Source organism: Cervus canadensis, chromosome 26, assembly GCF_019320065.1.
Source record: "Cervus canadensis isolate Bull #8, Minnesota chromosome 26, ASM1932006v1, whole genome shotgun sequence".
Classification (NCBI taxonomy): Eukaryota; Metazoa; Chordata; class Mammalia; order Artiodactyla; family Cervidae; genus Cervus; species Cervus canadensis.
This window is the reverse complement of record NC_057411.1, coordinates 52,487,396-52,513,423: the sequence shown is the minus strand read 5'-3', so window position 1 is coordinate 52,513,423 and position 26,028 is coordinate 52,487,396. Positions and strand designations below refer to the sequence as shown.

Here is a 26,028-nt window from a genome sequence, read left to right as displayed (position 1 = left end):
GTCGGCGCTGTGACCTGCCCCCTCACGCAGCCCCACGACGACCCCCACCCTCTGCCGGGCCTGGGCTGACTCGTGTTGGTGTGCCCCTGGGTGGAAGGTCTGAACAGGAGCCTCAGGTGCTAGGCTGTGTTGCCTTTTTCTATGGCAGCGTGTGCACTACCGTTCAGATTTGTACTCAATTTTGCCGTTCCAGTGAAGAGAGCTGAAAAAGGAAAGTAGACGTGCTGGTGTTAGTGGTCAGCCAAGCAGAGAGGGCAGGAGGTACAATCCTGATTAGACGCCCACGGGACTGAAACTCCAATGCGAAAAACACCAAAGATAAACAACGCCAAAAACACGGCATCAGGGTCTTTCTGTGAAAAGGGAGACGAGGTGACGGAAAGGGAATTCAGGGCCAAGGATGGACCCGGCCCCAGACCCACGGAGCCAGGGCTCCACCTGCAGGAAGCCTGGAGGCGGCGTCACGAGGGCCCCTCTGCGGCCGCTGCATCTCCTCTGGTCCTGCCGCCCTTGCCCCTCGCCCCTGCTGCCGAGCCGTCCACCCTGGGACCGTCTGCCCGGCATGGTGCCCACACTCCCCATCTGGGGCATCGTGCTCACCCTGCAGGCACGCACCCAGGCAGACAAGCACGGCGCCAACTGTGCCCTCAGGAGCATTTCTGACACCCGCAGCATGGAGGCCCGGCCCTGCTCGGCTCCCGGGGGTGGAAGGTCGCCTGCTCTCAGCCTGCTCGGCTGTGGGCGTGACCCAGGTGAGAGGACCTAGGGCTCTGGCAGGTCTCAGTTAACTGCGACTTGAGGACCGTAGTTCTTTCTTTCCAGCCTGACGTGTACCGAGCAGCATGGGGTGAGGAGGGCACACCTGGCCCGCGGGAGGTCACACGTGAAGCCCACGGCTGGAGACAGACAAGCTGCATGTGATGGGGCCCAGGGGTGGGTCCGACCCGTGAGGCTACACCACCAGCCGCCGGCCTGGACCAGTCTGCCGCCTCCCCGAAGGTTGTCACAGTCCCCAGCAGGGAGGTGGGGGCTGGCTGCCCGTAAGAAGGTTCTACAGAATGAAGAGCAGACACGTCACACTGCTGCCCTGGAGAGCCCAAAAACCATTTATTCACTCATGTGGCTGAGTCGCTCTGTCAGGAAGAGGCAGGCCGGCGCCACGGACACCCAGACGGGGGTGAGCCTGCTGTCATGCATGAGCCCCCCGCGGACACCCAGACGGGAGGAGCCTGCTCTCACTTGTGCACAAGTCCCCCAAGGCTGGCAGGCCCTGCAGGGAGAGAGACAAGGTCACTGCGAGGGGCTGCAGGGGCTCTCGGGGCCTGCGCTCCGGCTGCTCCCTGGGCCCCACTCGCCTGATGCCTCTGCATCAGCCCCGAGATGCTGATGGGCTGCCTGGGCGCTGCTCCTCTGCCCGCCGCGGGTGCCGGGCTCTGCCTTGGCCACTCACAGGGCATCTGCAGGGCCGGGATCCTAGCAGCAAATTTGATAGATAAAATCACCAGTGCCTTTGACCCCATGGCCACTCAAGGGTCAGCTGCTTGTCAGTTTCCAAGGGCACACGGCCAGCCTGGGGCCATGGGTCCAGCGGGAGCAGCCCCCACACAGCATTCGGCAGGCAGCCTCACTGGAGGCCCGCTGCGGACTGTGGTGACCCTGGCAGGGCCCCGAGAACCGCTGCTCACTCCTAGGGCCCAGAGCATCCACATGGGACCCCAGGGTCCTCTGTGCTGATGCTGAAAAATTACAGTCAGGGGGCGTAGAGCAAGGGGCAGCTCCTTGGGGGGTCAGAGGGCACGGAACGGGGGATGGGCTGGCTGTCTGGAGGTCAGAGGGCACGGAACGGGGTGGGGGGGCTGTCTGCCTGGGGGCCAGAAGGCATGGAGCAGGGGGGCTGGCTGGCTGCGGGTCAAAGGGTGTGGAGCAGGGGGCTGGCTTTCTGGGGGTCACAGGGCATGGAGCTGGGGGCTGGTTCCCTGGGGGTCAGAGGGTGTGAAGCAGGGGGGCTGGTTCCCTGGGGGTCAGAAGGCGTGGAGTAGGGGGACCAACTCCCTGAGGGCAGATGGCCCGGAGCAGGGGGCTGGCTGTCTGGGGGTCAGAGGGCACGGAGCAGACCCCTGACATGGAGTGGGATGAAGGTGGCCTCACGGAGGTTTGGGTTGCAGCCTGTGTTCAGGTGGGCAAGGGGGTGGCTTTTGTCAGTCACAGGCAGGCAAGGCCAGGGGTCTGGACGGTACCAAACGGCAAAGTGAGACGGGCGCTGGGTGAGGGGTGAGAGGGAAGGAAGGGTCTGCCGTCTGCGGAGACTGCCTGGGCTCCCAGGGCTGAAGAGCCCCTGGGGGAGGCAGCCCACGCCTGGCACAGCTGCCCCTGCGCAAGGTGTCCCGGGCTGGGTGCGCTGGGGGTCCGTCCAGCTGGAGCCCCTCAGGGCAGCACTGCCTGTCAGGAGACCCTGCCACCCCCGGGGTCCTGCAGCCAGGATGGTCCTCCACGGTTTTCGTGACAGTGACCCATGTCACCTTTCACCTTCAAGAACGTGAAGCGGTGCCCAAGGCACAGCCTCCCTCAGAGCCCGGGCCGGGCAGGGTCCAGGTGCCCCCAGGGGCCAAGGGTGGGACCTACCTGAGCGCCTGGGGCTCGCTGGCGCATCGGGGCATCAGGCCAAGGTGCTGAGGGCGATGGGCGATGCTGCCTGCAGTGAGAGGTCAGGGGGGCTGTGCCCATCGCCACCCCCGCCCAGAACACCCCATGCTCTGCTGTCTTCTCGCTGAGTAGGTGGCCTGATGCCACCGCCCCCCGCCTCGCTGCCCCATTCGGGAAGGACGCCCCTGTGTGCGGCGGCTCTCGATCCACGTCTGGACACCTGCCACCCCGAGGCCACTGGCAGGGAGGCCCTTCTGGCTCTGAGGAGGGTGGCCGCCGCCGGCAACACCAGGCACCGGGACCGCTGTGTGGTCTCCACCCAAGCCGCAGAGGCTTACCCTCTGACTCCTGCCATTGACCCCTCCCGGCCAGTGCGAAGCTTCTGTTAAAGATGTGAAGGGTGCCTGGTGTGCTTCAGCCACACCAGGGGGCAGGTATGGAAACACTGCTCTTTTTGAATACCTGAATTCCTCTGCATCTCAGTTCTGGAGTTGCAACAGGAGGAAGCAGGAAAGAGGGGACACCAGCGTTTAGCTGAGGCTCCCTTGTGTCCCCTCACGTACCCCTTCAGTGACCAACCCAGACCAGAGAGGGCGAGTGCCTCTCCCAAAACTATGTGGCCAACGGGGGTCTCGCCTCTTTGCCTGGGGCAGTGTGGACTATGAAGACACAGCCCATGGCAGGTGACCATGGGAGACCCCCAGAATGGCTGAGAGCCAGGATGAACCATCTTAATAGCTGTGTTCATCACTCCTGCTATTTTCGGGGCTTTACAGGGTCTGACAACCTGGGGCCTCAATGACCCTGGAGGAATGGCCCCCCAGGTGGGCTGGCTCTCAGCGGTGGGCCCGCTGTGCCCAAGAGCCATGTGCGCCTCTGACATGAGAGCAGCCAGGCCGGACCTGGCTCCTGTCTGCGGCGACACTCAGCCAAGACAAGCGGGGCAGCCTTGCCACCTGCCGGCCTGTGCACCCCGCCGCCCCTCCAGGGCCAGCCCCCACCCCGGCTCTGGCCCAGGCCTGCACCTGTGCCTCCCGAGCGGCCCTGCCTCCTGCTCCTGGGGACTGCGAGTCTGTCCTGCCCACAGCTCCCACCCTGCTGGCCTCCCAGAGAGAATCCTGTGTTTGGCGCTCACACGCTCGAGCCCTGATAGCCAGCAGCAGCAGTTTCTCACCTGTGCTTTACAGGACTCTGGGGACAACTATCATTAACACTGCCGAGGACCCTGAGGCCCTAGGAGGTCAACAACTCACGGGCTGTGTGGGCAGCAGTGCGACCCCAGGAGCACAGGCGCCAGGCCCTCAGTTGGTGGTCTTTCAGGTCCTGCCTGAGAATCAGGGACCCTGAGGTCGAGGTCTCTGTCCTGAGGGGGGCGACCCCAGCGCTCATGAAACCGAGGCGGCGGCAGGGCATGGCGGCACAGAGCTGTTGCAGAGCTGGAGCTGCGGCCCGACTGGGAGCCAGTGACCAGCCGAGGACGTCCCCAGGTCAGGGCCGGGTTTCAGTTCAGGAAAGCACGGTAATTGAGGGCGTTTGGCAAGATTTCCTTTTGAAAAATTCAGATGGAGACCATGTTGACATGTAAAGAGGGTGAACTTCACTGCTGGACATGTGCGGTGCTCGTGCCCATGACACCAGGACGGGGGTCCTCTGGACAAGACCCCGAGCACTGACAGCTGGGCGATCGAGGCAGGCGAATGGCTGGCCTCGCGCACAGGCTCATGGGTGGGAACCGGCAAGGGGATCGAGCCACGGTCCCACGGCTTCAATTCTTCCAGGGGTGTTTGCCAAGAACTGACTTCCAGCTGCCATGGAGCTGAAATCCGCAAGGAGAATGGACCATTCCAGGACATCGCCAAGGCAGCTGACAGCCCCGCACTTGGACACCCACTGCCGCCAGGTGGGGGAGGGGGCTCCCTCGGCTGGGCCGAGAGAGGGCGGCTGGGAACCTGTGGCTTTGCGTCCCGGGACGTGAGGAGGAGGAAAGGGCACAGCGCTGTGGCCCGCACACAGACCCAGACCAGCCACGGCCATCCCGGGAGAGTGGGGTGAGGCCCCAGGACTCACACCATTTTGAAAAGTCCTCCAAAATAAGCAAAGGGCAGAGAGTCCTCAGCTAGGAGAGTGTTTCCTCACACACGGGGATGCGGGGACGCGAGCACAGGGTTGATGGCGACTCCTGCTCAGAAACAAGGGGCCAGACAGCAGGACAACCCTGCAAGGCGCCAGTCAACTGAGAATCTACCCAGTGAGCTCACCCTAAAATGAAGACAACGTTGTTCAAAGGTGGCCAGACAGCAGGACGACCCTGCAAGGCGCCAGTCAACTGAGAATCTACCCAGTGAGCTCACCCTCAAATGAAGACAATGCTGTTCAAAGGTGGCCAAAAGCTAGGAGAGCTCACTGCTGGCCAAGCTGCCCCACAGTGAAAGAGTGGCCGCCGACAGGCACGCGGCTCCGCGGGGTAGAAGGCGGGTGCAGATGCCTGTGAAGCGGGCCTGAGTCCTCCTGCCTCTAAGACAGTAAGCGTCTCTAAAGGAAGCAGGAGAGCCGGACTGCGGGCTCTTGTCACCCACGGCTCCATGTCAACAGAGCCTCTCAGACGGGGGAAGCCACTTGATCAGAACTCAGTTGGGCGGCAACAGAGGCTACGGCTCCCCAGGCATGAGAACCACGGGACAGTGTCCCTCGGTCGGCTTGGCTCCTTGCCACCCCCGCAGGCTCGGCTTCAGTCACGTCCATCTCTGTTTCCCAGAGTCCCGAGGCAGGCGTCCCAGAGCAAGGCACAGGCAGATCTGAGTCCTGGTGATCGGCTGGATCCGGGGTCCCGCCTGCAGACATGCCTTCAGGCTGTGTCCTCACGTGACCTTTTCCTGAGTGTGCATATCCCGATGACACGGATCCAACGGGATCAGGTCCCACCTTCAAGGCTGCACTGACCTCCTGAAAACCCCAGCTCCAAACACAGCCACAGCTTTGAGGGTACACAGTCCACAGCAAATGGCGCACTAAGAGTGGTGAACACAAAAGGAGGCAGCTAAGGAGATTTGGATAAACACGGAACCCCACATGGCAGATAGAACACAGCACAGAGGCAGACATACAGGCCAAACCCGTTAACAGCTGTGCTGACCCAGTGGACTGAACGCTCTACCCAGACGTGGAGATCATGAGTATCACCCAACCATGCGTGTCCATGGGACACACACTTTAGGTCCAAAGATGCAAACGGGTGAGAGCAAAGGACAGAAAGATGCCTCGCGCATACTGTACCCAATCCGAAATTCAATGAGGAAAATTCCACTATCAAATAACTCACTCCTAAGGTTCCAGTTTACGAAAAAAGCATAAGACTCGTATGCTGAAAATGACAATTCTTCAGGTCACTTAGGAACCAGTAAGTGGACAGATCTGTCAGGTCTCATTGAGAGGGCAACCCCCCAAACCATGAGCTCAGGTAGAATCTGATCAGTGGATCTTAGGATTCATGTGGAAATGCACTGCACTTGTTGTTCAGTCACTAAGTCGTGTCCAACTCTTTGTGACCCCATGGACTGCAGCATGCCAGGCTTCCCCGTCCTCCACTATCTCCCAGAGTTTGCTCAGATTCACGTCCATTGAATCGGTGATACCATTCAACCATCTCATCCTCTGTCATTTCCTTCTCTTCCTGCCTTCAATCTTCTTCAGCATCAGGGTCTTTTCCAATGAGTCAGCTCTTTGCATCAGGTAACCAAAGTATTGGAGATTCAGCATCAGTCCTTCCAGTGGATATTCAGGGTTGATTTCCTTTAGGATTAACTGGTTTGATCTTGCAGTCCAAGGGACTCTCAAGAGTCTTCTCCAACACCACAGTTGGAAGCATCGATTCTTGGGTGCTCAGCCTTCTTTATGGTCCAACTCCTGCATCTCTACATGACTACTAGTAAAACCATAGCTTTGACTATACAGACCTTTGTCAGCAAAGTAGTGTCTCTTGCTTTTTAATAGGTTGTCTAGGTCTGCCATATCTTTTCCTCTAAGGGGGCTTCCCTGATAGCTCAGTTGGTAAAGACTCCGCCTGCAATGCAGGAGACCCTGGTTTGATTCCTGTGTTGGGAAGATCCCCTGGAGAAGGGACAGGCTGCCCACTCCAGTATTCTTGGGCTTCCCTTATGGCTCAGCTGGTCAAGAATCCGCCTGCAATGTGGGAGACCTGGGTTTGATCCCTGGGTTGGGAAGATCCCCCTGAAGGGAAAGGCTACCCACTCCAGTATTCTGGACTGGAGAATTCCATGGATTCATGGGGTTGCAAAGAGTCGGCCACGACTGAGCGACCTTCACCTTCCCTTTTCCTTCCGGGGAGCATCTTTTATGTCACGGTTGTAGTTACCATCTGCAGTGAATTTGCAAGCCCAACAAAATAAAATCTGCCACTGTTTCCATTGCTTTTCCATCTATTTGCCATGACATAATGGGACCAGATGCCATGATCTTTGTTTTTTGAATGTTGAGTTAAGCCAGGTTTTTCACTCTCCTCATTCACCCTCACCAGTAGGCTCTTTAGTTTCTCTTCACTTTTTGCCATTCAGTCCAGTTCAGTTGCTCAGTCATGTCCGACTCTTTGCAACCCCATGAACCACAGCATGCCAGGCCTCCCTGTCCATCACCAACTCCTGGAGTCCACCCAAACCCATGTCCATTGAGTCGGTGATGCCATCCAACCATCTCATCCTCTGTCGTCCCCTTCTCCTCCTGCCTTCAATCTTTCCCAACATCAGGGTCTTTTCAAATGAGACAGCCCTTCGCATCAGGTGACCAAAGTATTGGAGTTTCAGCTTCAACATCAGTCTGACCAATGAACACCCAGGACTGATCTCCTTGCAGTTCAAGGGACTCTCAAGAGTCTTCTCAACACCACAGTACAAAAGCATCAATTTTTTGGCACTCAGCTTTCTTTACAGTCCAACTCTCACATCCATACATGACCACTGGAAAAACCATAGCATTGACTAGACGGACCTTTGTTGACAAAGCAATGTCTGTGCTTTTCAATATGCTGTCTAGGTTGGTCATAACTTTCCTTCCAAGGAATAAGCGTCTTTTAATTTCATGGCTGCAGTCACCATCTGCAGTGATTTTGGAGCCCAGAAAAATGAAGTCATCCACTGTTTCCCCATCTATTTGCCATAAGTGATGGGCCCAGATGCCATTATCTTACTTTTCTTCTTCACTTTCTGCCATAAGCGTGGTGTCATCTGCATATCTGAGATTATTGACATTTCTCCCGGCAATCTTGATTCCCGCCTGTGCTTCCTCCAGCCCAGTGTTTTTTATGATGTACTCTGCATATAACTTAAATAAGCAGGGTGACAATATACAGCCTTGATGTACTCCTTTCCCAATTTGGAACCAGTCTGTTGTTCCATGTCCAGTTCTAACTGTTGCTTCCTGACCTGCATACAGATTTCTCAAGAGGCAGGTCAGGTGGTCTGGTATTCCCACTTCTTTCAGAATTTTCCACAGTTTATTGTGATCCACACAGTCAAAGGCTTTGGCATAGTCAATAAAGCAGAAATAGATGTTTTTCTGAAACTCTTTTGCTTTTTTGATGATCCAGTGGATGTTGGCAATTTGATCTCTGGTTCCTCTGCCTTTTCTAAAACCAGCTTGAACATCTGGAAGTTCACGGCTCACATATTTCTGAAGCGTGGTTTGGAGAATTTTAAGCATTATTTTACTAGTGTGTGAGATGAGTGCCATTGTGTGGTAGTTTGAGCATTCTTTGGTATTGCCTTTCTTTGGGATTGGAATGAAAACTGACCTTTTCCAGTCCTGTGGCCACAGCTGAGTTTTCCAAATTTGCTGGCATATTGAGTGCAGCACTTTCACAGCATCATCTTTCAGGATTTGAAATAGCTCAACTGGAATTCCATCACCTCCACTAGCTTTGTTTGTAGTGATACTTCCTAAGGCCCACTTGACTTCACATTCCAGGATGTCTGGATCTAGGTGAGTGATCACACCATCGTGATTATCTGGGTCATGAAGATCTTTTTTGTAGTTCTTCTGTGTCTTCTTGCCACCTCTTCTTAATATCTTCTGCTTCTGTTAGGTCCCTACCATTTCTGTCCTTTATTGAGCCCATCTTTGCATGAAATATTCTCTCAGTATCTTTTCTTGAAGAGATCTCTAGTCTTTCCCGTTCTACTGTTTTCCTCTATTTCTTTGCACTGATCGCTGAGGAAGGCTTCATCTCTCCTTGCTATTCTTTGGAACTCTGCATTCAAATGGGTATATCTTTCCTTTTCTCCTTTGCTTTTTGCTTCCCTTCTTTTCACAGCTATTTGTAAGGCCTCCTCAGCCAGCCATTTTGCTTTTTTGCATTTCTTTTCCTTGGTGATGGTCTTGATTCCTGTCTCCTGTACAGCGTCACGAACCTCCATCCATAGTTCATCAGGCACTCTATCAGGTCTAGTCCTGTAAATCTATTTCTCACTTCCACTCTATAGTCATTATAGTTCTGCCATTGGGGTGGCATATCTAAGGTTATTGCTATTTCTCCTGGCAATCTTGATTTCAGCTTGTGCTTCATCCAGCCTGGCATTTCACATGATGTACTCTGCATACAAGTTAAATAAGCAGGGTAACAATATACAGCCTTGATGTACTCCTTTCCCAATGTTGAACCAGTCCATTGTTTTATGTCCAGTTCTAACTGTTGCTTCTTGACTTGCATACAGGTTTCTCAGGAGACAAGTAAGGTGGTCTGGCATTCCCATCTCTTGAACAATTTTCAAGAGATTCTGTGGATCACAGTTTGTTGTGATCCACACAGTCAAAGGCTTTGTGTTTTTCCTTTGATCCATAAGGTACTTATAATTGTGTTAATTTTCAAATATTTGTTTTAGTCCCAGATTTTTTCCTGTTGCTGATTCCAACTTAATTCCACTTTGGCCCCAAAATACCCTCCGTGTAAACTGTCCTTCCCAAGTGTCAGGGCCTGTCTCACACCCCACTGCAATGTCCTCTCCACAGAACGTTTCACCTGACCTTGGAAAGCCTCCCTCGCTCCCCCACCACTGCTGGGGGCACAGTGCTCATCAGGTAAGGGGTCACTTACCTTACTATCGCTTGTCTAGTAGTTGCATCAATTACTAACAGTGAATGTCCAAGTAAGTGCTGAAGGAATGATTACTTTTAAAATTCTGTGGTTTTGGCCCCATATGCTTGGGGGGCGTCTGTGTGGGGTGTCTGATAAATGGACCTGAACTGTGCAGAAGAGCCCCTGCCCTCTGGGCGCACAGCCGCCTGCTACGGCAAGGACGCTGCTCTGGCTCCTGACCCGCTGCTCGCTGAGGCACTTGTGCTGTGTCTTAGCCTGTGTGCACCTCCAGGCGCGAGGCGGGCCCCCCGCAGACAGCGCACAGCAGGCAGAGGTCTCTGCCCTAGCGGGCACTCACACCGGACACTGTTCCAGGCCGACGCTGCGTGTCCACCTCACTGCTGCTTCTGCCTCTGAGCGGGAGCGCGCGCCCAGAATGCACTAGGTTCGCCCTGCCGCCCGTCAGCCTCTGCTCCAGGCACCTGCGCGCAGTCAGGTGGGCACACCGTCGTCAGCGTCACGTCCTGTCACCGCGAGGCTCCCCCGCTCCTGGTCGGTTTTTCGGGCGTCATCCGGCGTGGGGTCGCTCCTTTCACCCTGACCGTCTCTGCACTGCCGCTGGAACGCGTCTCGGGGGTGGGGCCACGTCTCCCCTGGCAGGCCGGCGCTCAGCGTGAGATGGGAAGGGCTGGCGCGCGCCCGCTCCTGCCGCCGTGCTGTCTGCTCTCTGCGCTTCGGTGCTCCCCGCCCGCCGGCCTGTGTTGCCTTCTAAATGCTTTTTAATGTAACTGCTTCCATTCCTCCAGGTTTAAAATGGTTCTTTCCTTTTCTGCTTTTTAAAAATTGAAGCACAGTTTACTCTCAACGTTGTCTAGTTGTAAGCGTACAGCTATGTGTTTCAGTCACACATTTATCTATCCTTTTCCATTATGGGCTCTTACAAGATACTGACAGAACGGAGAGGCAACAAGGTCCTGCTGGATAGCAGGGGTACTGCGGTCACCACCCACCAGACCCCAGGCTCCTAAGGGGAAGGTGCTCCTAGCAGCGGGTTCGGGGCCTTGGGCCTGCAGACACTGGTATGAGACCGACCCCTGCAAGGCCGTGCCAAGGTGGGGGCCCGGAAGGCCCAGTGCCCAGGAGGAAGGCCGCCTCCATCACCAATGGGATGGGCCAGCAGGAAGCAGGCGGTGCCTGAGGACGAGGGAGCGCAGGTTTCACAGGGGCTGAGAGGTGCTGCGTCCACGGGGCAAGCGGCTGGAGCCCTGCCTGGTGGGCACGCCAGCTGCACAGGAGGATGGAGGTGGGCAGGAGGCGAGGAAGCGCCCGGGAGCGACTGACGGCCTGAGATCCCAGGAGAGCAAGGGCAGGGAGAGAGGAAGGCGCATGCCTGACCTGCACCCATGGTTTCCATCTGAGGCTGGGCAGAAGGAAATCAAGCCCCAACCAGGTGCTCAAATGCCAGGGCGGCACCAACAGGCCCTGGACGAGGTGGCGCAGAACACCTACACCTCAGGGGTGACGCTCAGGACCTTGGCCTCAGCGAGAGAGGACAGGAAGCCAAGGGCAGAGACGCGGCAGCAGCGGTGAGAGAAAGCCAAGGCGCTGAGGGTGGAGAGGAGTCAGCACGCGGCTCACGCATGTGTGTTTCCATGATGACGCTGCCGAGGCAACTTCCGGGAGGGACTCGGGGGCGGGGACAGCGTGAGCCTGAGCCTGGCGCTCAAGCTGACCCAGGGAAGGGCCGGGTGCTCACCCAGCGGCCATGCCAGCAGCAGCCGGGAGTCACAGCGGCACTAGGATTTCTGTGCACAGCCCGGAGACAGGACAGGACACCAGGGCCAGCGGCCCCTGCATTGCCTCAGGTGGACCTGCAGGAGTGGCCCACTTTGGGGGAAGGGTAGGCCCTGCAGCGCGTGCAGTCTGGGCGAGGCGAGGCGTCTCCACTTACCCATGCGTCCATCCCGAGGTGGGCTGAGCAGGGAGATCCTCGGTGGGCCAGCGGTGACCTCAGGCTGCATCGTAAAGAGAGAACGACCGCTGATGCTCCAGACTGGCTCAGGAGCAGAGACTGTCCCTGTTTGCTAAGAACACAGATCCTCAGTTGCATCTGTCTGATACACTGTTGGTGTTGTGTGCAGGAACACGGCCGCTGGTGGCTTCGCGCCTGCTGCCCCAGGGGCCCAGGTGGTGAGTGAATGAAGGCTCCACTGGTGACTTTAAGGATCTCATAAGAGGAAAAGTAAACGAAGTTCTTGGCTGACATGAGGAGTTCGAAAATCCTGAGTAATCCGCACTTTGGGAGCGTCTCATCTCCTCGAAATACAGATGCTGACAGATGCTGGGTGGCGGCAGCAAGGGCAGGCCCACTCCGCATGTGCACATGCCAGGCGGGGCCCCACCCCACCCCGCTGCCCCGAGCCCTCCGCTAACTGCGCGGTGGGGCCTGGTAGGGGGCACACGCCCCGTGGGGGCCAGGAGCCTGGGCCTGGCACTACTGCTGCTGCCCGCCGGCCACCACCCCCCGTGCCCTCACTGCGCCCTCGCCCCGCTCCCATGCCTGGCACCACAGCGCCCCTTTGCTCTTCCGTCACGCGGTGAGCGCCAGCTCTGTGGCAGCCTCAGTCTAGGGCCCCCTCTGCCGACACCTCCACCCCAGCCTCACCTCTGCTGGCAAGATGACAGCCTCAGAGGGACCCCCAACACTCTGCAAGTGGGGTTGCGCTGCCCAGCAACCCGGTGTCCACCCATGGGAGCAGCTCCCCGCCTCTGGGCTCCAGCCCCTGACCACCCAGCGCAGGCTGACACCTTGCGGAGCCTGCGGGGACGGCCGGGCTGACTCCGCACGACACTCGCTTCCCGCCGAGGCGGCGTGGCTGGGTGTGAGCAGGCCCCACCTCACAGCCTTCCCTTGGCCACTGTGCTCAGAGCCCCTCCGGCTTGGCCCCCGTCCTGGGCCCTCTCTGGCCCCCTGCTCCTCCCCCCACCTCCAGCCTATCCTACACTTGGTGCCCCGTGCCCAGCAGAGGCCAGCTCTGAGAAGTCAGTCACAGCGTGGGGACAAAATCACTCCTGTCAGGCAGAATCTGAGTGTCGTCTCTCCTCACAGGCCTGAGCCTTCTGTTTGCAGGAGGGTCTGTGACAGTACACAGGAAGACTTCACAGGCGCAGGGCATCCAGTGGGCACTGCTGCTGCCCAGGCTGGAGGGGGCGTGAGTACAGCAGCACCAGGAACTGAGGCGTCACGAGGCCACCGGGCCAGTGAGAGAGGGGGCACCCCCGCCCGTGACCGCACCCCAGCCTCCCCCCCGAAGGCCTCTCCTCGGAACCTCCTGGCGACCAGCCGCCTCTGCGTGTGCACTGTGGGACAGCTATCCACGCCAGGAAAGACCATCCGTGCAAAGCACCGGGGACCACACGTGTGATCTCGGTGCACTCACCTTTCTCCTTGGAGAGGGTGTGAGGTCAACTTCCATGGACTCGACCCTGTTACACAGGCAGCGAGATGGTCACGGGCTGACTGCCCTGAAGTAACAGAAACACGCATGCACGCACACACACACACGCACACACATGCATACACACGCACACACATACATGCACACATGCGCATGCACGCACACGCATACACACACGCGCGCGTGCACGCACACATGCAAACATGCACACACGAGGCCCTGCAGGCCCCCTCCCTATGGCTGCTCAGCACTCCCACAGCGCAGTGATCACAGCCCCGGCAAGGCCAGCAAGGCCCGTAAGGCAGACACACCTGCCCACGGACACAGACGTGCCCGACGTGTGGCTGGAACGGGCCTCCCGTCTCCTGCCCCCCATCCGCCCTGGAAGGTCCCCTCTCAGCTCCTCCTCGCCACCTGCGCTGTCACTGGGCTCCTCCACCTCCTGCCGGACGTCCAGGGCGGGACCCCACCTCTGTCCACCCTACCGCCTGGCCCACGTGGTTTACACATGCAGGGCTCGTCCACATGAGCTCCCTAGTTAACCTGCTCCAGGCTGGTGGGGACGGGGCCAGGACTTCTCGCAGGTGCACGGAGCAGCTGGGAGGAGGGCCTTGCCTCCTACTTTCTGAAGAGCTGGGGCAGGGGTGTGGCCTGCCGGGCACGGCCAGAGCACCCCCATCAGCCTTGCTGCCCACGGGCCCAACTGCAGCCTTCCAAGAAAGACACTCCACCGGGGGTCTAGGCTCCAGAGGCTGCCACCGGCCCACCCCTCTCATCTCAGTCAAAGGAAGGGCCCAGCCTGGTCACGTGGCCACCCCACCGACCCCTCTGGTTGGGGATGGGAGTAAGGGGCAAGCAGCAGAGGTGGGGGGGGTGCCTCTGCTCAGGGCCTGCGCTGGGGGCGGGGGCTAAGGGCACAGACCTTTCAGAGGCTGATGAGTCACGGGACTGGAACAGAGGTCCGTTTGGCCTTGCTGAAGGCGCTGTGATGAGAGAGCACAGACCGCTGTGCTGGAGTTACAGGCACACCCAGCACCTGCGCCCCCCACCCCCTTCCAGGCATCACTTCACTTACTTGAAGCTGGAGTTTTTACTGTGCTGAAAACTGCTTGTTGTGACGACCTCACCCTAAACAAATGGAGAAAAGGCATTAATTGAGTTGCAAACATTTACATCCAGATAATACCTTCCAACCTGAAGTAAGGAAAACAGAAACGACCCATTTCTCCATGACACGCCTTGGCCCCTCCTCACCTCGGGAACCTGCACAGGCCTGGTCCACCCCAGAGGGGCTCCCCTGAGTCCCCAGAACCCACAGCAGGCAGCGCCAAGAACACAGTGGGCACTCCCTCGAAGCCTGCTGAGCAGGACCGGCTGCTGGGCCCAGCTCCCAAAGGGCACTTGTGCCTACTTCCAGGTGACCTCGTGAAACAAGTCCGGTGCGGCTGTGTGGGGTGGACAAGCATCCACGGTCCCCGAGACAGAGCCAGAGGCAGAGACACCACCAGGGCAGGGTGGGGAAACCCGGGTACGCGTGATCTGGGGCGAGGGTGCTAGCTGCAGGGTTCCCCCTGGAGGGAGACCGCAAGCCACACCAGTGCAAGCGGAGTGGAGCGGCCAGAGAGGGGGCCTGGCCCAGAAACCACTGCCCCAGAAACACCCCACCTAGAGACCAAGGAAAACAGGCAGACTTGAACCTGGAGACACCAGGCCCGGGAAACAAAGTGCTGTGAGCCTTCCCACCCGCCACGTGCCCTCTCCCCACCGTACGCCCCCAAGACTCACCTCTGCAGCTGTTCCACCCGCAGCGTCGACTTCCTGAGGGACTCCTCCAACTGAGAAATCTAAACACGATCGAATGACTTCCCATTACCACACAGGCCGGGTGACAGTTTAGAAGAAACAAATGAATCCTCAAGTTCTTAAACCAGGAATCAGAATGCAAGTGATGCGGCCACGGCCCTCGCACTTTTTGTGGGAGTTTGTACCAAGTCCAGGTCACCAGATGTGTCGGAAACGGGCTCCAGGAATCTCTTCAGGAAGTGCGAAGCCCAGCCCAGCACCGCCCCACCTCATGGGGCACCCTTTGGGCACAGCACCCTCCCCGCCCACCAAGCGCCCCCTTGACGACTGCCCCTTGCTCCTCTCAACCCACACGGCCCAAAAGGAAGCTTCAACCCAAGTCAAGCTGAAGCTCCACATTTGTTTTCACTAAAGCTTTATTTTCTTTCTTTTGAGTTTCAAAACCAAGTGAGGAGGATGCTTTGGGGATAAGCAAATGGGTACTAAACCTCCTTTTGTGAAGATCAGCCAGGGCTACTTTATGGTCACATTCATGGAGAAGTACCACAAAGACCGTGGGGTGACTGTGGGTCTGTACTGATGTCCAAAGTGGAAGTGAGACCACACTTGGGTCTCCAGGTGGCTGCATGGCTGACCTCAGAGAGGCACCGTGCAGCGGGCTGAGCATCTGCAGGCAGACACCGCCCAGCGGCCCATGCCAAGAGGGGGTAATGCAGCCACCTTGCTCCCTGCGGCCCGCTGACCGGAGTTACCTTTTCTCCATAGAAGGCTAACAGTCTCCTCCTGTGCTTTTCTTGAAATTCTGAGATCTGAGAAGACAACACATGTCAGTTGCTGCAGAGGCTGAGGCCGGGGGCTTCCCGAAGCCGCTGGCTCCTCCCCAGGCATGGCCCCGCTGCTGCCCAGCAGCCAGAGCAAACACGGGCAGGCCCCGGGCTCAGTGGACAGCCCTGGCCAGGTGAGCTCCACCCAGAGGTGCTGAGCACCACGGGTTTCACGTGAAGACCACGTGGGCACGACGGCTACTCTGCCCCCTTCCACGTGGCTCCAGGGGCACTCAGGACACAGGACAGGACACGACCCACATGGGACAATCACCACGTGCTATCCCTCAGGGAGCAGCCGCTGGATCTCAGGAGACCCCCACCGGGACTTCGCTGGGCGGGGACACCACCAGGCAGGCTGGCAGGGCCACACTGCTCTGGGAGCCCAGTGATGTTTACTAGCCGGTCAAGGCCAGCAGTGCCCGAAACCAGCACCATCCTTGGTCTCCAATTATGAGCCCCAACCTCCATGTCTATGGAGCAGAGCCTGGACTGTTCCTGGAGGTGCTGACGGACGTTACAGGAGAATGACTGACTCACTTCTGGGAAGGGAGAGCTGTTCGTTTACGTATTTATCTGGCTGTGCCGAGTCCTGGTTGTGGCACGCAAGGTTTTCCATCTTCTTTACAGGATGCAGAATCTGCAGTGACAGCACATGGGATCTAGTTCCCTGACCAGGGATCGAACCCGGGCCCTTGCACTGGGATCACAGAGTCTTAGCCACTGGACCACCAGGGAAGGCCCCAGAGAGAGCTATTCTCAAACCTTGGGGTTTTCAGATGACACTCACCCTCCTGAAACACTGAACTGAACTGTTTAGGCCTAATTCTTGTCACCTGTGCACAGCTGAGAGACAGCAGAGACGGTACTAAGCTGGTTGAGGCCTGTATCATGTAAATACTCCCCCAGTCACTCCCTGCCCCCAGGCATGCAGACGGCAGGGCATGCTCCCAGGGCTCACTGGTCTGGTCCAGATGGAGGGAAGAAGTCCTTCTATGCAAAGGAGGCTGGCCGTCTCAGGGCGGGGGGTGGGGGAACCACAGGCGGAGGGCAAACACCCTCCCAGAGCCCCTGCCAGCCTGGCTGCTGGCTCATCAGAGGGGTTCAGAGCCCTCGCTGTCAGGGCCTCGCCCCACGGGACAACGGATGTGCATCTCCACCCACAGGAGGGTCAGTGGACACAGGCTCTGCCCAGCACGCCTGCCTGTGGAGGGGATGATGTGAGGGCACCCAGGGCCGCCCCTGCAGGAGTCCTCACAGCTCCTGAGGCCCCATCCCAGGAAGGCTCCGGATCACACTGACGGCCTTCACTCCCGGCTGCCCCCGCTGGGCCCTCGCAGGCAGATGCCCAGTCCTCACTCATCAGCCGGGACTGATCCTGCCCCTCCCTCTACCTCCCCTGGGCAGGACCAGAGGTGAGAGCCGTGCCCCCCGGAGACGTCTGAACAGGTCTAAAGTTGCCTTCCCATCACTGAAGCAAAACAAGGTGACAGTCACCTCTCTCAGCTCACTCCTCCGAGGGTCCCACGCTCAGGGCAAGAGAGACCGATGTCCGAAGCTGACCCCCGAACGCATGCCTTGGGGCAGGGCCCAAACTGAGGAGCAGCACCGCCTCTGGGCGAGGCCCCGGGCTCCTGCTCAGCAGCATCTGGGAGCCAGTCACAGGGAACCCCACCTCTGAGGCACTGGGCCCAGCAAGGCCCGTGGACAGGCCACTTCCAAGGAGAACCTTGGTAGGACAAGCATGCAGGGCTCCATGATTCAGACGCAGCAGGACAGGTGAGGCCACAGCAGGACCAGGGCCATGGGCAAGGCTGACTGTGGGCCAAAGGCCGGGGAGGGGGTGGTCCCTGAGCAGCAGGTGGGGGCAGCCCCCCTGAGGGCAAGGGCTCCGTGTGTGCTCGGGCGCAGCCACACGCCACCTGGCCAGCCTCTGGGTTCAGTGTTGGCCTGACCGACAGCAACAAAACGAAAAAGGGCTCAAGTCCCCAGCTAGAGCGAGACAGAGGTGAGACTTGATGACACTCGCACAAAGTCTGCAGGCCGTGCCTGACAGCAGCCAACCCTGGGTCTCCGCAGAGGCCGAGGAGGAGCTGACCGCGGCCACGCCGCCCTGGAGCCCAGGACAGTGGGAGGACTGGGCTGGAGGAAAGACGCGAGTCCTTGGGTCGGGTTATGGTCTGGGAGCAGCACAGGCCGAGGGCGTCTGTGCCGAGGGGTCAGGAGACTCTGCCCAGCCCAGCACCCTGGGTCCCTTCTCTGCGTCACGGGGAGAGGCTGGCGGGTGAGCGCGTCAGAGGTGGGGAGGGTTCGGGGAGGATCTCAGTCAGCTCAGCAGGAACCGGTGGTGCTGCCACCACTCAGGCAAGCCCAGGCCCCGCACAGGCGCCCGCAGCCTCGGTCCTGGCTGGCTTCACTCTCTTAGAGTCACGGAGGGCCCCACAGAGACCGTTCCACGGGTTTTACCTACAAACGACTGCCCTGTGAGAAACTAACGCAGTGAGAAATTAAAGATGCTCATTAAGTGCACTGAGAGTCACAGCAAACTCCGCATGCCAGCATCCACAGCGAGCTGCCCTGCTCCCTGCTGTGGGCCACTTGGCACGAGGCGGGCACTTGACCACCACCAGCTGCCTGACCACGCCTGGTGGGCGCACGTGTGGCCGGAGGTGGAGGGGCGGCCACTCGGCCTCCCCCGGGGCCCCAGGCTCTGTGCTGGGCCGTCCCTGGAGAGACCACTCCAGGCGCAGGGCTCCCGCAGACCTCCCAAAGATCACCACCAGGGGCAGCTCTGGCCCTGGGGCCTGGCCCGAGAGAGGTCCTCCACTTTGACTGAGGCGACAGAAGCAGCCCTGCCCAGCGCACACATCGCACTGACACTGAGTCCCAGGGCCTCCCTGGGCCCCTGGCCACCCCGGCATGAGGGGTCAGCCCTGGTCCGGCTGGTGCTCTCGGCAGAGCCGGAGAGCGGCCTCCCGGGGAGGGGACAGTCCCCCAAGCTGGCTGACCATGGTCTCCAGGCCCACAAGCCCATGGTCCTGCGAGCAGCAGTGCCCAGGACGGGCCTCAGCCACAGTCGGCCCCTGCTGCTGCCCTACTCGGCCTTACCCCAAGGGCAAGTGGCAGGCGGCCAATGCGGGGTCTGCACCTTTAACAGAAAGACAGCCCAGGGGAGTGCTGTCCAATGACATCTAGTGAGGAACGCCCAGCATTAAGGCTGGGGATGGAGCAAGTGTGCAAGAAGCAAAGAGATGACGTGCAGGCATGAGGGGGTAAGGAGAGGATGCACAGGCACAAGGAGGGGTCAGAAGAGGACGTGCAGGCACGAGGAGGGGTCAGGAGAGGACGCGCAGGCACGAGGAGGGGTCAGGAGAGGAGGACGCGCAGGCACGAGGAGGGGTCAGGAGAGGACGCGCAGGCACGAGGAGGGGTCAGGAGAGGACGCGCAGACACTAGGGGTCAGGAGAGGATGCGCAGTCACAAGGAAGGTAAGGAGAGGACGCGCAGGCATGAGAAGGGTCAGGAGAGGACGCGCAGGCATGAGAAGGGTCAGGAGAGGACGTGCAGGCACAAGGAGGGTCAGGAGAGGATGCACAGGCACTAGGGGTCAGGAGAGGATGCGCAGTCACAAGGAGGTAGGAGAGAGTGTCAAGAGAGGGCATCAGGAGACACTTTGTCAAGTCTCAGCCCGCTGCCCAGTGTCTGGACGCCTCAGGCCCACCTTCCAGACCCAGAGCTGCGGCCCAGCCCTCAAACCCTGAGGCAGCGTGGGCGTCTTGATCGAGCAGCCGCTGTCTCACACCCGCAGACATGGGAGCAGTGCCCGGCCTTCCACAGTGGGGGCGGACATGGACTGGGCTCCCAACCCACCTCCAGGGCCTGGGGACACACCTGGGAGGTCTCCTTGGCATACTTCCTGCACAGACTGTCTATGCCCATGAAGAGCGCCTGGATGTCGGAGTCCGTCTGAAAGAGAAAAGGCTGCTTCTGCCAATGCTGCCTCCAGGGCCTGGAGGTCCGTGCGCTTCAGGGCCGAGACCCAGCCAGGACGCCATCGCAGCGGCTTCCAGGGGCCACCGAGGACACCCTGGTGCAGGAGAGGGGCAGCACCACCTCTTAGGGACCAAGGGTGGCGCTGAGGAGTTTCGGGCAGCTGCCAGGGTTGGGGCAGCCGGGTACAAAGCAAACAGTGGAATCAGAAGCAGGAAGAGCAATGGGCACAACCTCTAACTCTCACAAGTTTGTGTTGAGTTACTTCAGCGTAAACGTGACAAAAGAGGGTTTATGAACCGGCACCTGCCCACCGGCACGCCTCCTGCAGGCACGCCTGCCTCTCCTCTCCCCTCGTCAGCACCACAGGCATAGAGGGCATGGACAAGGACACACATGGGCCCATCCCCGCTGAAGTGAGTCACGCTGCACACAGGGAAAGAGGTCCGCAGAAGAAACCAGGAAACACTTGAAGGGCCAGGGCCCCAGGAGCTGCTGGAGGACCTTGTGGCGGGGAGGGGGCAGCTGCTTTGCGGGTGGGGGCAGCTACAGGGGAAACAGCCCCAGACTCCGCTCAGAGCAGGGGCTGGGAAGGGCACTGGCAGGGCAGCAGGCCTGCTGCAGGCGCTCCAAGTACACGCAAGCCCCACACTCAGATCTCCACCCGAGACCCTGGACAGCACCCGACGCCCTGCGCCCCGTACTTCAAAGGAAACAGGACAGAAGCCTGCCCCCACCTCCAAGGGCCCGGGTGAGCCCTACACACAGCAGCAAGGACCCCAGTGATGAAGACCGGACTGATGCCCACTAAGGACCAGGCCCCACAAGGAGACCTTCCCGGGCCCTGGGGGAGGCGAGGGTGTCGGTGCTGACCTGCCAGGGCCCAGGGCTTCCCTGAGGGGAAACAGGGATGGGGAGCCCCAACAGCACAGAAGGGGCCTGCACTTCCTACGCACGAAGGAGGAAATATTAATAGTAAAATTCTGAGTGTCATTTCATTTAATCTTTTCAACAATGCAATGAGGGCCCCAGAGCAGATGGGAAAGGGACCTTTCCAGGAGCCCACAGCTAGGACGAGAATCTGCTCTGGGTCTGCCAAATTCCAGAGCTGGGCTCACACTAAGACACGCTGGTTACTCCCTAGAAGCTTATTATGGGAGAACAGTTCCTCCAAGTGTGGACTGTGGGATATTAATATGCGTTCCTTGAAAAAGAGTTCTGTCACAAACGCATTTGAGAAGCGCTAGGTGGAGGAGGTTTAATGAAGTGATGCACTCTTTCTATTCTGAAGACAAAGTGGTGGTCGAGAACCCTGGCTGGCTTGGGAATCAGTCAGACTTGGGTTCTCAATGCCTCTCTGTCTCTCTTTTCATTTGTGATGGTTAGGAAGACATTTTGCACCACCACCCTACCCTCCCACACCACCAGGCCTCACTTTTCCCCACTTCTAGGAATTTATGCTCCAGAAATAGTCTTACAAGTATGTAGAACTATGGTAAAAAAAAAATATTCATTTTAAGACTGAAATAGTAAAAAACTGAAAAAACCCAAAGGTTTTTTCCTATCACACCAGGAAGTCATTTTTAGAGAATGTGGGTGTGTACACTTTAGAACATGTAGTGTCAACTGGGAAATACCACTTTGTTAAAATCCCACCGACACCCAGAGCAGGGCCCACACTCCTGGTTGTTCTCCTTGGGAAACAGGAGTTGGGGACTTTCACATTCTGTTATGGTTTTCTGTTATGTTTGAAGTTTGAGGTAATTTTATGTGTGTAATCAGAAAAAGAACTTTTACAGATTAAACATCAGATCAAATATACATCTTGGGACCTAAACTTGAATGGATCAACTTTACTCCCTTGACCCTCTTAACTAGAATGGACCCCAGGGAGACCAACCTCACCACCGTGAGGAGCGGCAGGAGCCAGCGCCCCACGCCTGTCCTCAAGCAGCACTCAGGCTCTGGTGAGGGGACAGCTGTGTGAGGTATTCAGGACCACTAGTGGACTTTATACAGAAAGTCTGCATGATCTCCTAGCACACCAAGCAAATCAAAGTAAAAATTGAACATCACACTTAAAAAAAAAATCACTGATTAACATTAACATACTACAGACTTCTACTTACATGTTTTGAAAGTAGAATTGTACGACATGCAACTTTACAAATCAAGCATTCATCCCTTTTACCTACAAAAGAAAGCGCACTTTATTACAGTGAACAGTGCTTTTAAACATATATAAATGCAGACCTTAAATTACAGTACTTGTAAAAGTATACAGGATTATAGCACTTACCGTGGACAAGCCTGGGGGCATGCACATAGCGGTAAAGACTTACACAGTAACAATCCATTTTTTCTTGTTATCCAAATATGCTCCAAAACAGTGGCCATACAGATCAACACCTCTTAAACTTAGATCAGCCCAGATTATTTCCAAGCATATTTTATAGAAATAAAATGGGGATAACTTAGCTGAAAATTTTAAACACTACAAAATGAAAGCTCCTCCCCCGCACCTGACAGCTCCAGGGTTTTGCTCTGCCGCTTGGCCTTGGCAGCAGGGCTCCTGCGAGGGCCAGGCAGCTGAGGGGCTGTGCTCCACCTCCTCCCACCCGCCCCTCCTCCACCGCCTGGCCCTGGGTCCCGCAAGCCTCCCCCTCCTCAACCCCCTCGCTTCCAGCTCCTCTCTGGCCCTGCCCGGTCCTCACAGCCTCTGATCTCGTTTTCTCCACAAGGCAGCTCAGAGGCCAGGCGTCCACACCCGGCTGCCCCAGGTCCTCCTAGGCAGCGTCAATGGCCCAATCCCAGGGTTGTCCCCTCCACAGTCATCGCCTGAGAAAGAGGCCCCATGAGGCCTGCCTCTCTCCCCTTGCCCACACCAGAGCTGATGGGCTTGGCCCCCTTCCTGTGTCTTGGGGGGTCGCCTCCCCTTCCCCACCCCAGGCCTAGTCTTTCAAGGGAGGGCTCACCTCCTCTCCCACCCACTGCCTCCAAGAGGGCGCCTGCCCTCCCACAGACCCCCTAAGCTCCGCCCCAGCCCTCCCTCTCTCCTCCCAGCACCCAGGCAGCCCCCCTCTCCTCTCCGCAGTGCACTTAGGCAGGTAGTCCTCAGGCCGGTGCCCTGACTGCCTGGGAGGCCTGGTTTGACATTTTGGTCTCTCCCCGCCCCAGCCTCCTCCTGCCCTCACCCAGCTTCTTTAGGAAACGCTCTGTCCCAGGTGAGAACAGGCTTGTGTGTCTCCTGCCTCCCGCCCTCCCCTCTCCAGCCCCTCCAGTCCCCTCCCCACTGCACTCCGGTCTGGACCACCAGACCCTTGTGTGCTCACAACCCTTTGCTGCCTCCCTGCACGGCTGGCCCCGGCACCTCTGTTCCAAACGTGAGGTCCTGAGCCTCAGCTCAAACCTGCTGTCTCCCCCGGTATTCTGGATGGCCAGGGGGGCCCCACCCCCAATCCGGCCAGCTGCCGCCCAGACTCAAGTCTGCCCAACACGGGCCCTGCTTCTGTCCAGCCCTGGCGGCTGTCCTGCTTGGACACGTCTCCCTGTGCTAGGCTCCGCTTCCTCCCAGAGTGCTGCCTCCCCTGCCCCCATCCTGCGTCCTCCGGCTGCCAGGATCCAGACTCAGCCAGCCCACCTGGGCACACGCCTCTGCCGCCCCAACCCCAGAACCTGCGAGCCCAGCACTAGCACGCCTGTGGTACCACAAAGACAGAGCCTGGAGGAGCCCGAGGGTCAGTGGTGAGCTGGGAAACATGCCAGGCCGGAGCAGGTGTGGTGGGGAAGGGACGCGAGGGGCAAGCGTGCACCGAGGGTCCTGAAGGGAGAGGCCCAGACACGGGCCCGCGCGGGGCGGAGTGTGGGGTGAGCCTGGCACTGGCTGGACCCCCTGCTCACGGCTGCCCAAGGTGATGGGTGCCATTTCCTTCAGAGGGTCTGGGGGGTGGGCAGTGATGTTCTGATTCTTCATCCGTGAGCTGGTATCACAGGTCAGTTACTGTGAGAACTCACTGCGTTTTCATTTAGGCTTTTTTCCTGCCTGAGCTCTCTAGGTCAATGTCTGTCAAGAATGTCTGTCAAGGTGGGGCCACAGGCGCGGGTGCGGGGCTCGCAGGTCCTGGGGTGGGGGTCGGATCACCTCGCAGCCCGCAGGCAGCCCTGGGTTCCCCTCCCCTTGCTTCAGGCCCTCACACGCACCGCCTCCTCTGGGGACCGTTCTGCACCCGCCTCCCCGCTTCCCGCCCCACGCCCGTGTCGGGCTCCAAGGGCCAGGTGGGGCCGAGGTGCAGGGCCCTGCGCTGCCCACTGTGCCGGCGGCCCCGCTGCGCCAGCCCAGAGGCGTCCACGAGACGCGAGCCCGGGGCCTCTCGGCCGGCGCCCTGGCCCTGGTGCCGCCAGCCCTCCCCCAAGAAGCCCAGTTCCGAAGGCCCTCCAGCTCGCCTCAGGGAGCCTCCTCCTTGTGTGGCCACCGCCAAGGGGCCCGGCTGCCGGCCAGCGCTGCCCGCCCCGCCCTGACCTTTGCGCAGGCAGACGTCACAGTACACGTGGCCACAGTTGGTCAGGCTGAAGCACGACGTCGCCTGGGGCGGCTGGAAGCAGCGGTTACAGAACACCCAGCTGGCCATGTCTGACCCAGGGTCGTGCCGCCGCCGCGCGAGAGCCGCGCGAGAGCAACGCGAGACCTGGGCGCGGGATCTGCGCCTGGCCCAAGGGTGTGACTCCGCGCCTGCGCGCCAGAGTGGCGCTGCTCCCGCCAAAACGCGCCCCGGAAGGTACCAAGGCAGGAAGGGACAGGGTGAGGATTACACTTTGCCGTCTGTGGGTTGTCTCCGCGGGACGTCAGGGAGGAGGAACGTGCAGGTGAGGACCCGGCCCCACTCACTCCAGCGCTGCAATCCCCAGTGACCCTCCTGAGGGCAGCGCGTGGTACTCCGGGAGCCATGTGGACCCCCGGGCGGTGCCGAGGTGGGTGCGCCGAAGCCGCCAGTCTCAGGGACCCTCACAGGAGGCAGTGCCTGGGCGAAGGGTGGAGCCGGCCACAGGGAGACGTGACGTGTGCCGGCCTTGAGCGCGCTGCGCTGAGCTGACCGGCCAGGAGGCCCTTGTGCTGTGGTGGCGGTGGGAAAGGTGAGGGGACTTGAGGGCCGCAGACTGGAGGTGGGAGGGGAAGGGGCCCTGGGCCACGACGGACCAGTGGGGTCAGAGGAACAGGAGGTGGGGTGGGGGGACACCTTGGGGTGGGGTTCTAGGAGATCGTTGGGCCAGGGCGGGGCGCCAGGAGGGCTTGGTGGATCAGGGTGGGGTGTGACTAGGGCCCAGGACCAGCTGACCAGGTCACATGGCAAAGCTGGGCCAGGCGAGCCAGGGCCTTGCTTGCCTCTGGCGTGGGTATATGAAAAGTCTTGACCTAGAGAAGATTGTTTTCTATTTACAAAGATATAGAGGAGCTGGTGGAAAGGACTGTTCTATTTTTTGTAGCTTCTAATGACCTTGTAATTAGAATTTAGAGAAGGATTTTCCTGAGCATCTAGTGGTTGAGACTGGGCTTCCAGTGCAGGTGATGTGGGTTCTGTGCCCAGTTGGGGAACCAAGATTACACATGCTGTGCAGTCCAAAGGAAAAAGAAAGTTAGAGAAAATGAAGGGAACCTAACTTCATATTATTTCAAACCTCATGGAATGCCCCACACTCTCCGTAGAAGAGCTGTTTCCATTGCCCTGATCCAGGTGGAGGGGGATCAGGTGGGACCTGCGGAGCAAACTTGGTTGAGAGGAAGTCTCTGTGCAAATGGAGAAAAGTGGCCTTCTTTCAGGGAAACAGGAAGACTCAGAGATTCAGGATAACTGACTGGAGTGCGTTAGGGAAGATATGTACCCCTCTGTCCCAGGCTGCAGCCAAGAGCCTCCTGTGGCCATTGGACCTTGAAATGGGACTGGGTCCAAGTTGAGATATGCCTTGATTGCAAAATACACCTGAGTTTCCAAGACTTCTTATCAAGAAAGAAAAGTAAACTATCTCATTAGTAATTTTGTATTGATTACATGTTAAAATGGTAGTGTATTTGATGTATTAGGTTAAGTATATGTCACTAGGGTTAATTTTACTCTTTAAAAAACCTTGTTTAATGTGGCAACCAGAAAAATTAAAATTTACATATATGGCTCACATTTTATTTCTGTTGGACAGGGCTGATCTATTCCAAGTTTAAGAACAGAATCATGTG

At 58.5% G+C, this 26,028-nt stretch overlaps 1 protein-coding gene across 2 annotated transcripts; it reads right to left on the bottom strand.

Moving 5' to 3' along the window:
• Positions 1-903: 903 nt before the first annotated feature.
• On the bottom strand, positions 904-24,451 carry RNF212 (ring finger protein 212). Of its 2 annotated transcripts, XM_043448555.1 has the most exons (12): positions 24,322-24,451; positions 21,932-21,993; positions 19,704-19,778; positions 15,741-15,797; positions 14,971-15,029; positions 14,261-14,313; positions 14,108-14,168; positions 13,168-13,213; positions 11,679-11,742; positions 2,623-2,692; positions 1,356-1,473; positions 904-1,270 (listed from the first exon to the last, which is right to left on the bottom strand). In XM_043448555.1, the coding sequence occupies exons 1-12, from the start codon at positions 24,428-24,430 to the stop codon at positions 1,190-1,192; spliced, it is 855 nt and encodes a 284-aa protein (XP_043304490.1). In that variant the 5' UTR covers positions 24,431-24,451; the 3' UTR covers positions 904-1,189. The 2 variants fall into 2 exon arrangements, with proteins under 2 accessions (XP_043304490.1, XP_043304491.1); XM_043448556.1 differs by lacking the exon at positions 19,704-19,778.
• Between the last annotated feature and the right edge of the window lie 1,577 nt (positions 24,452-26,028).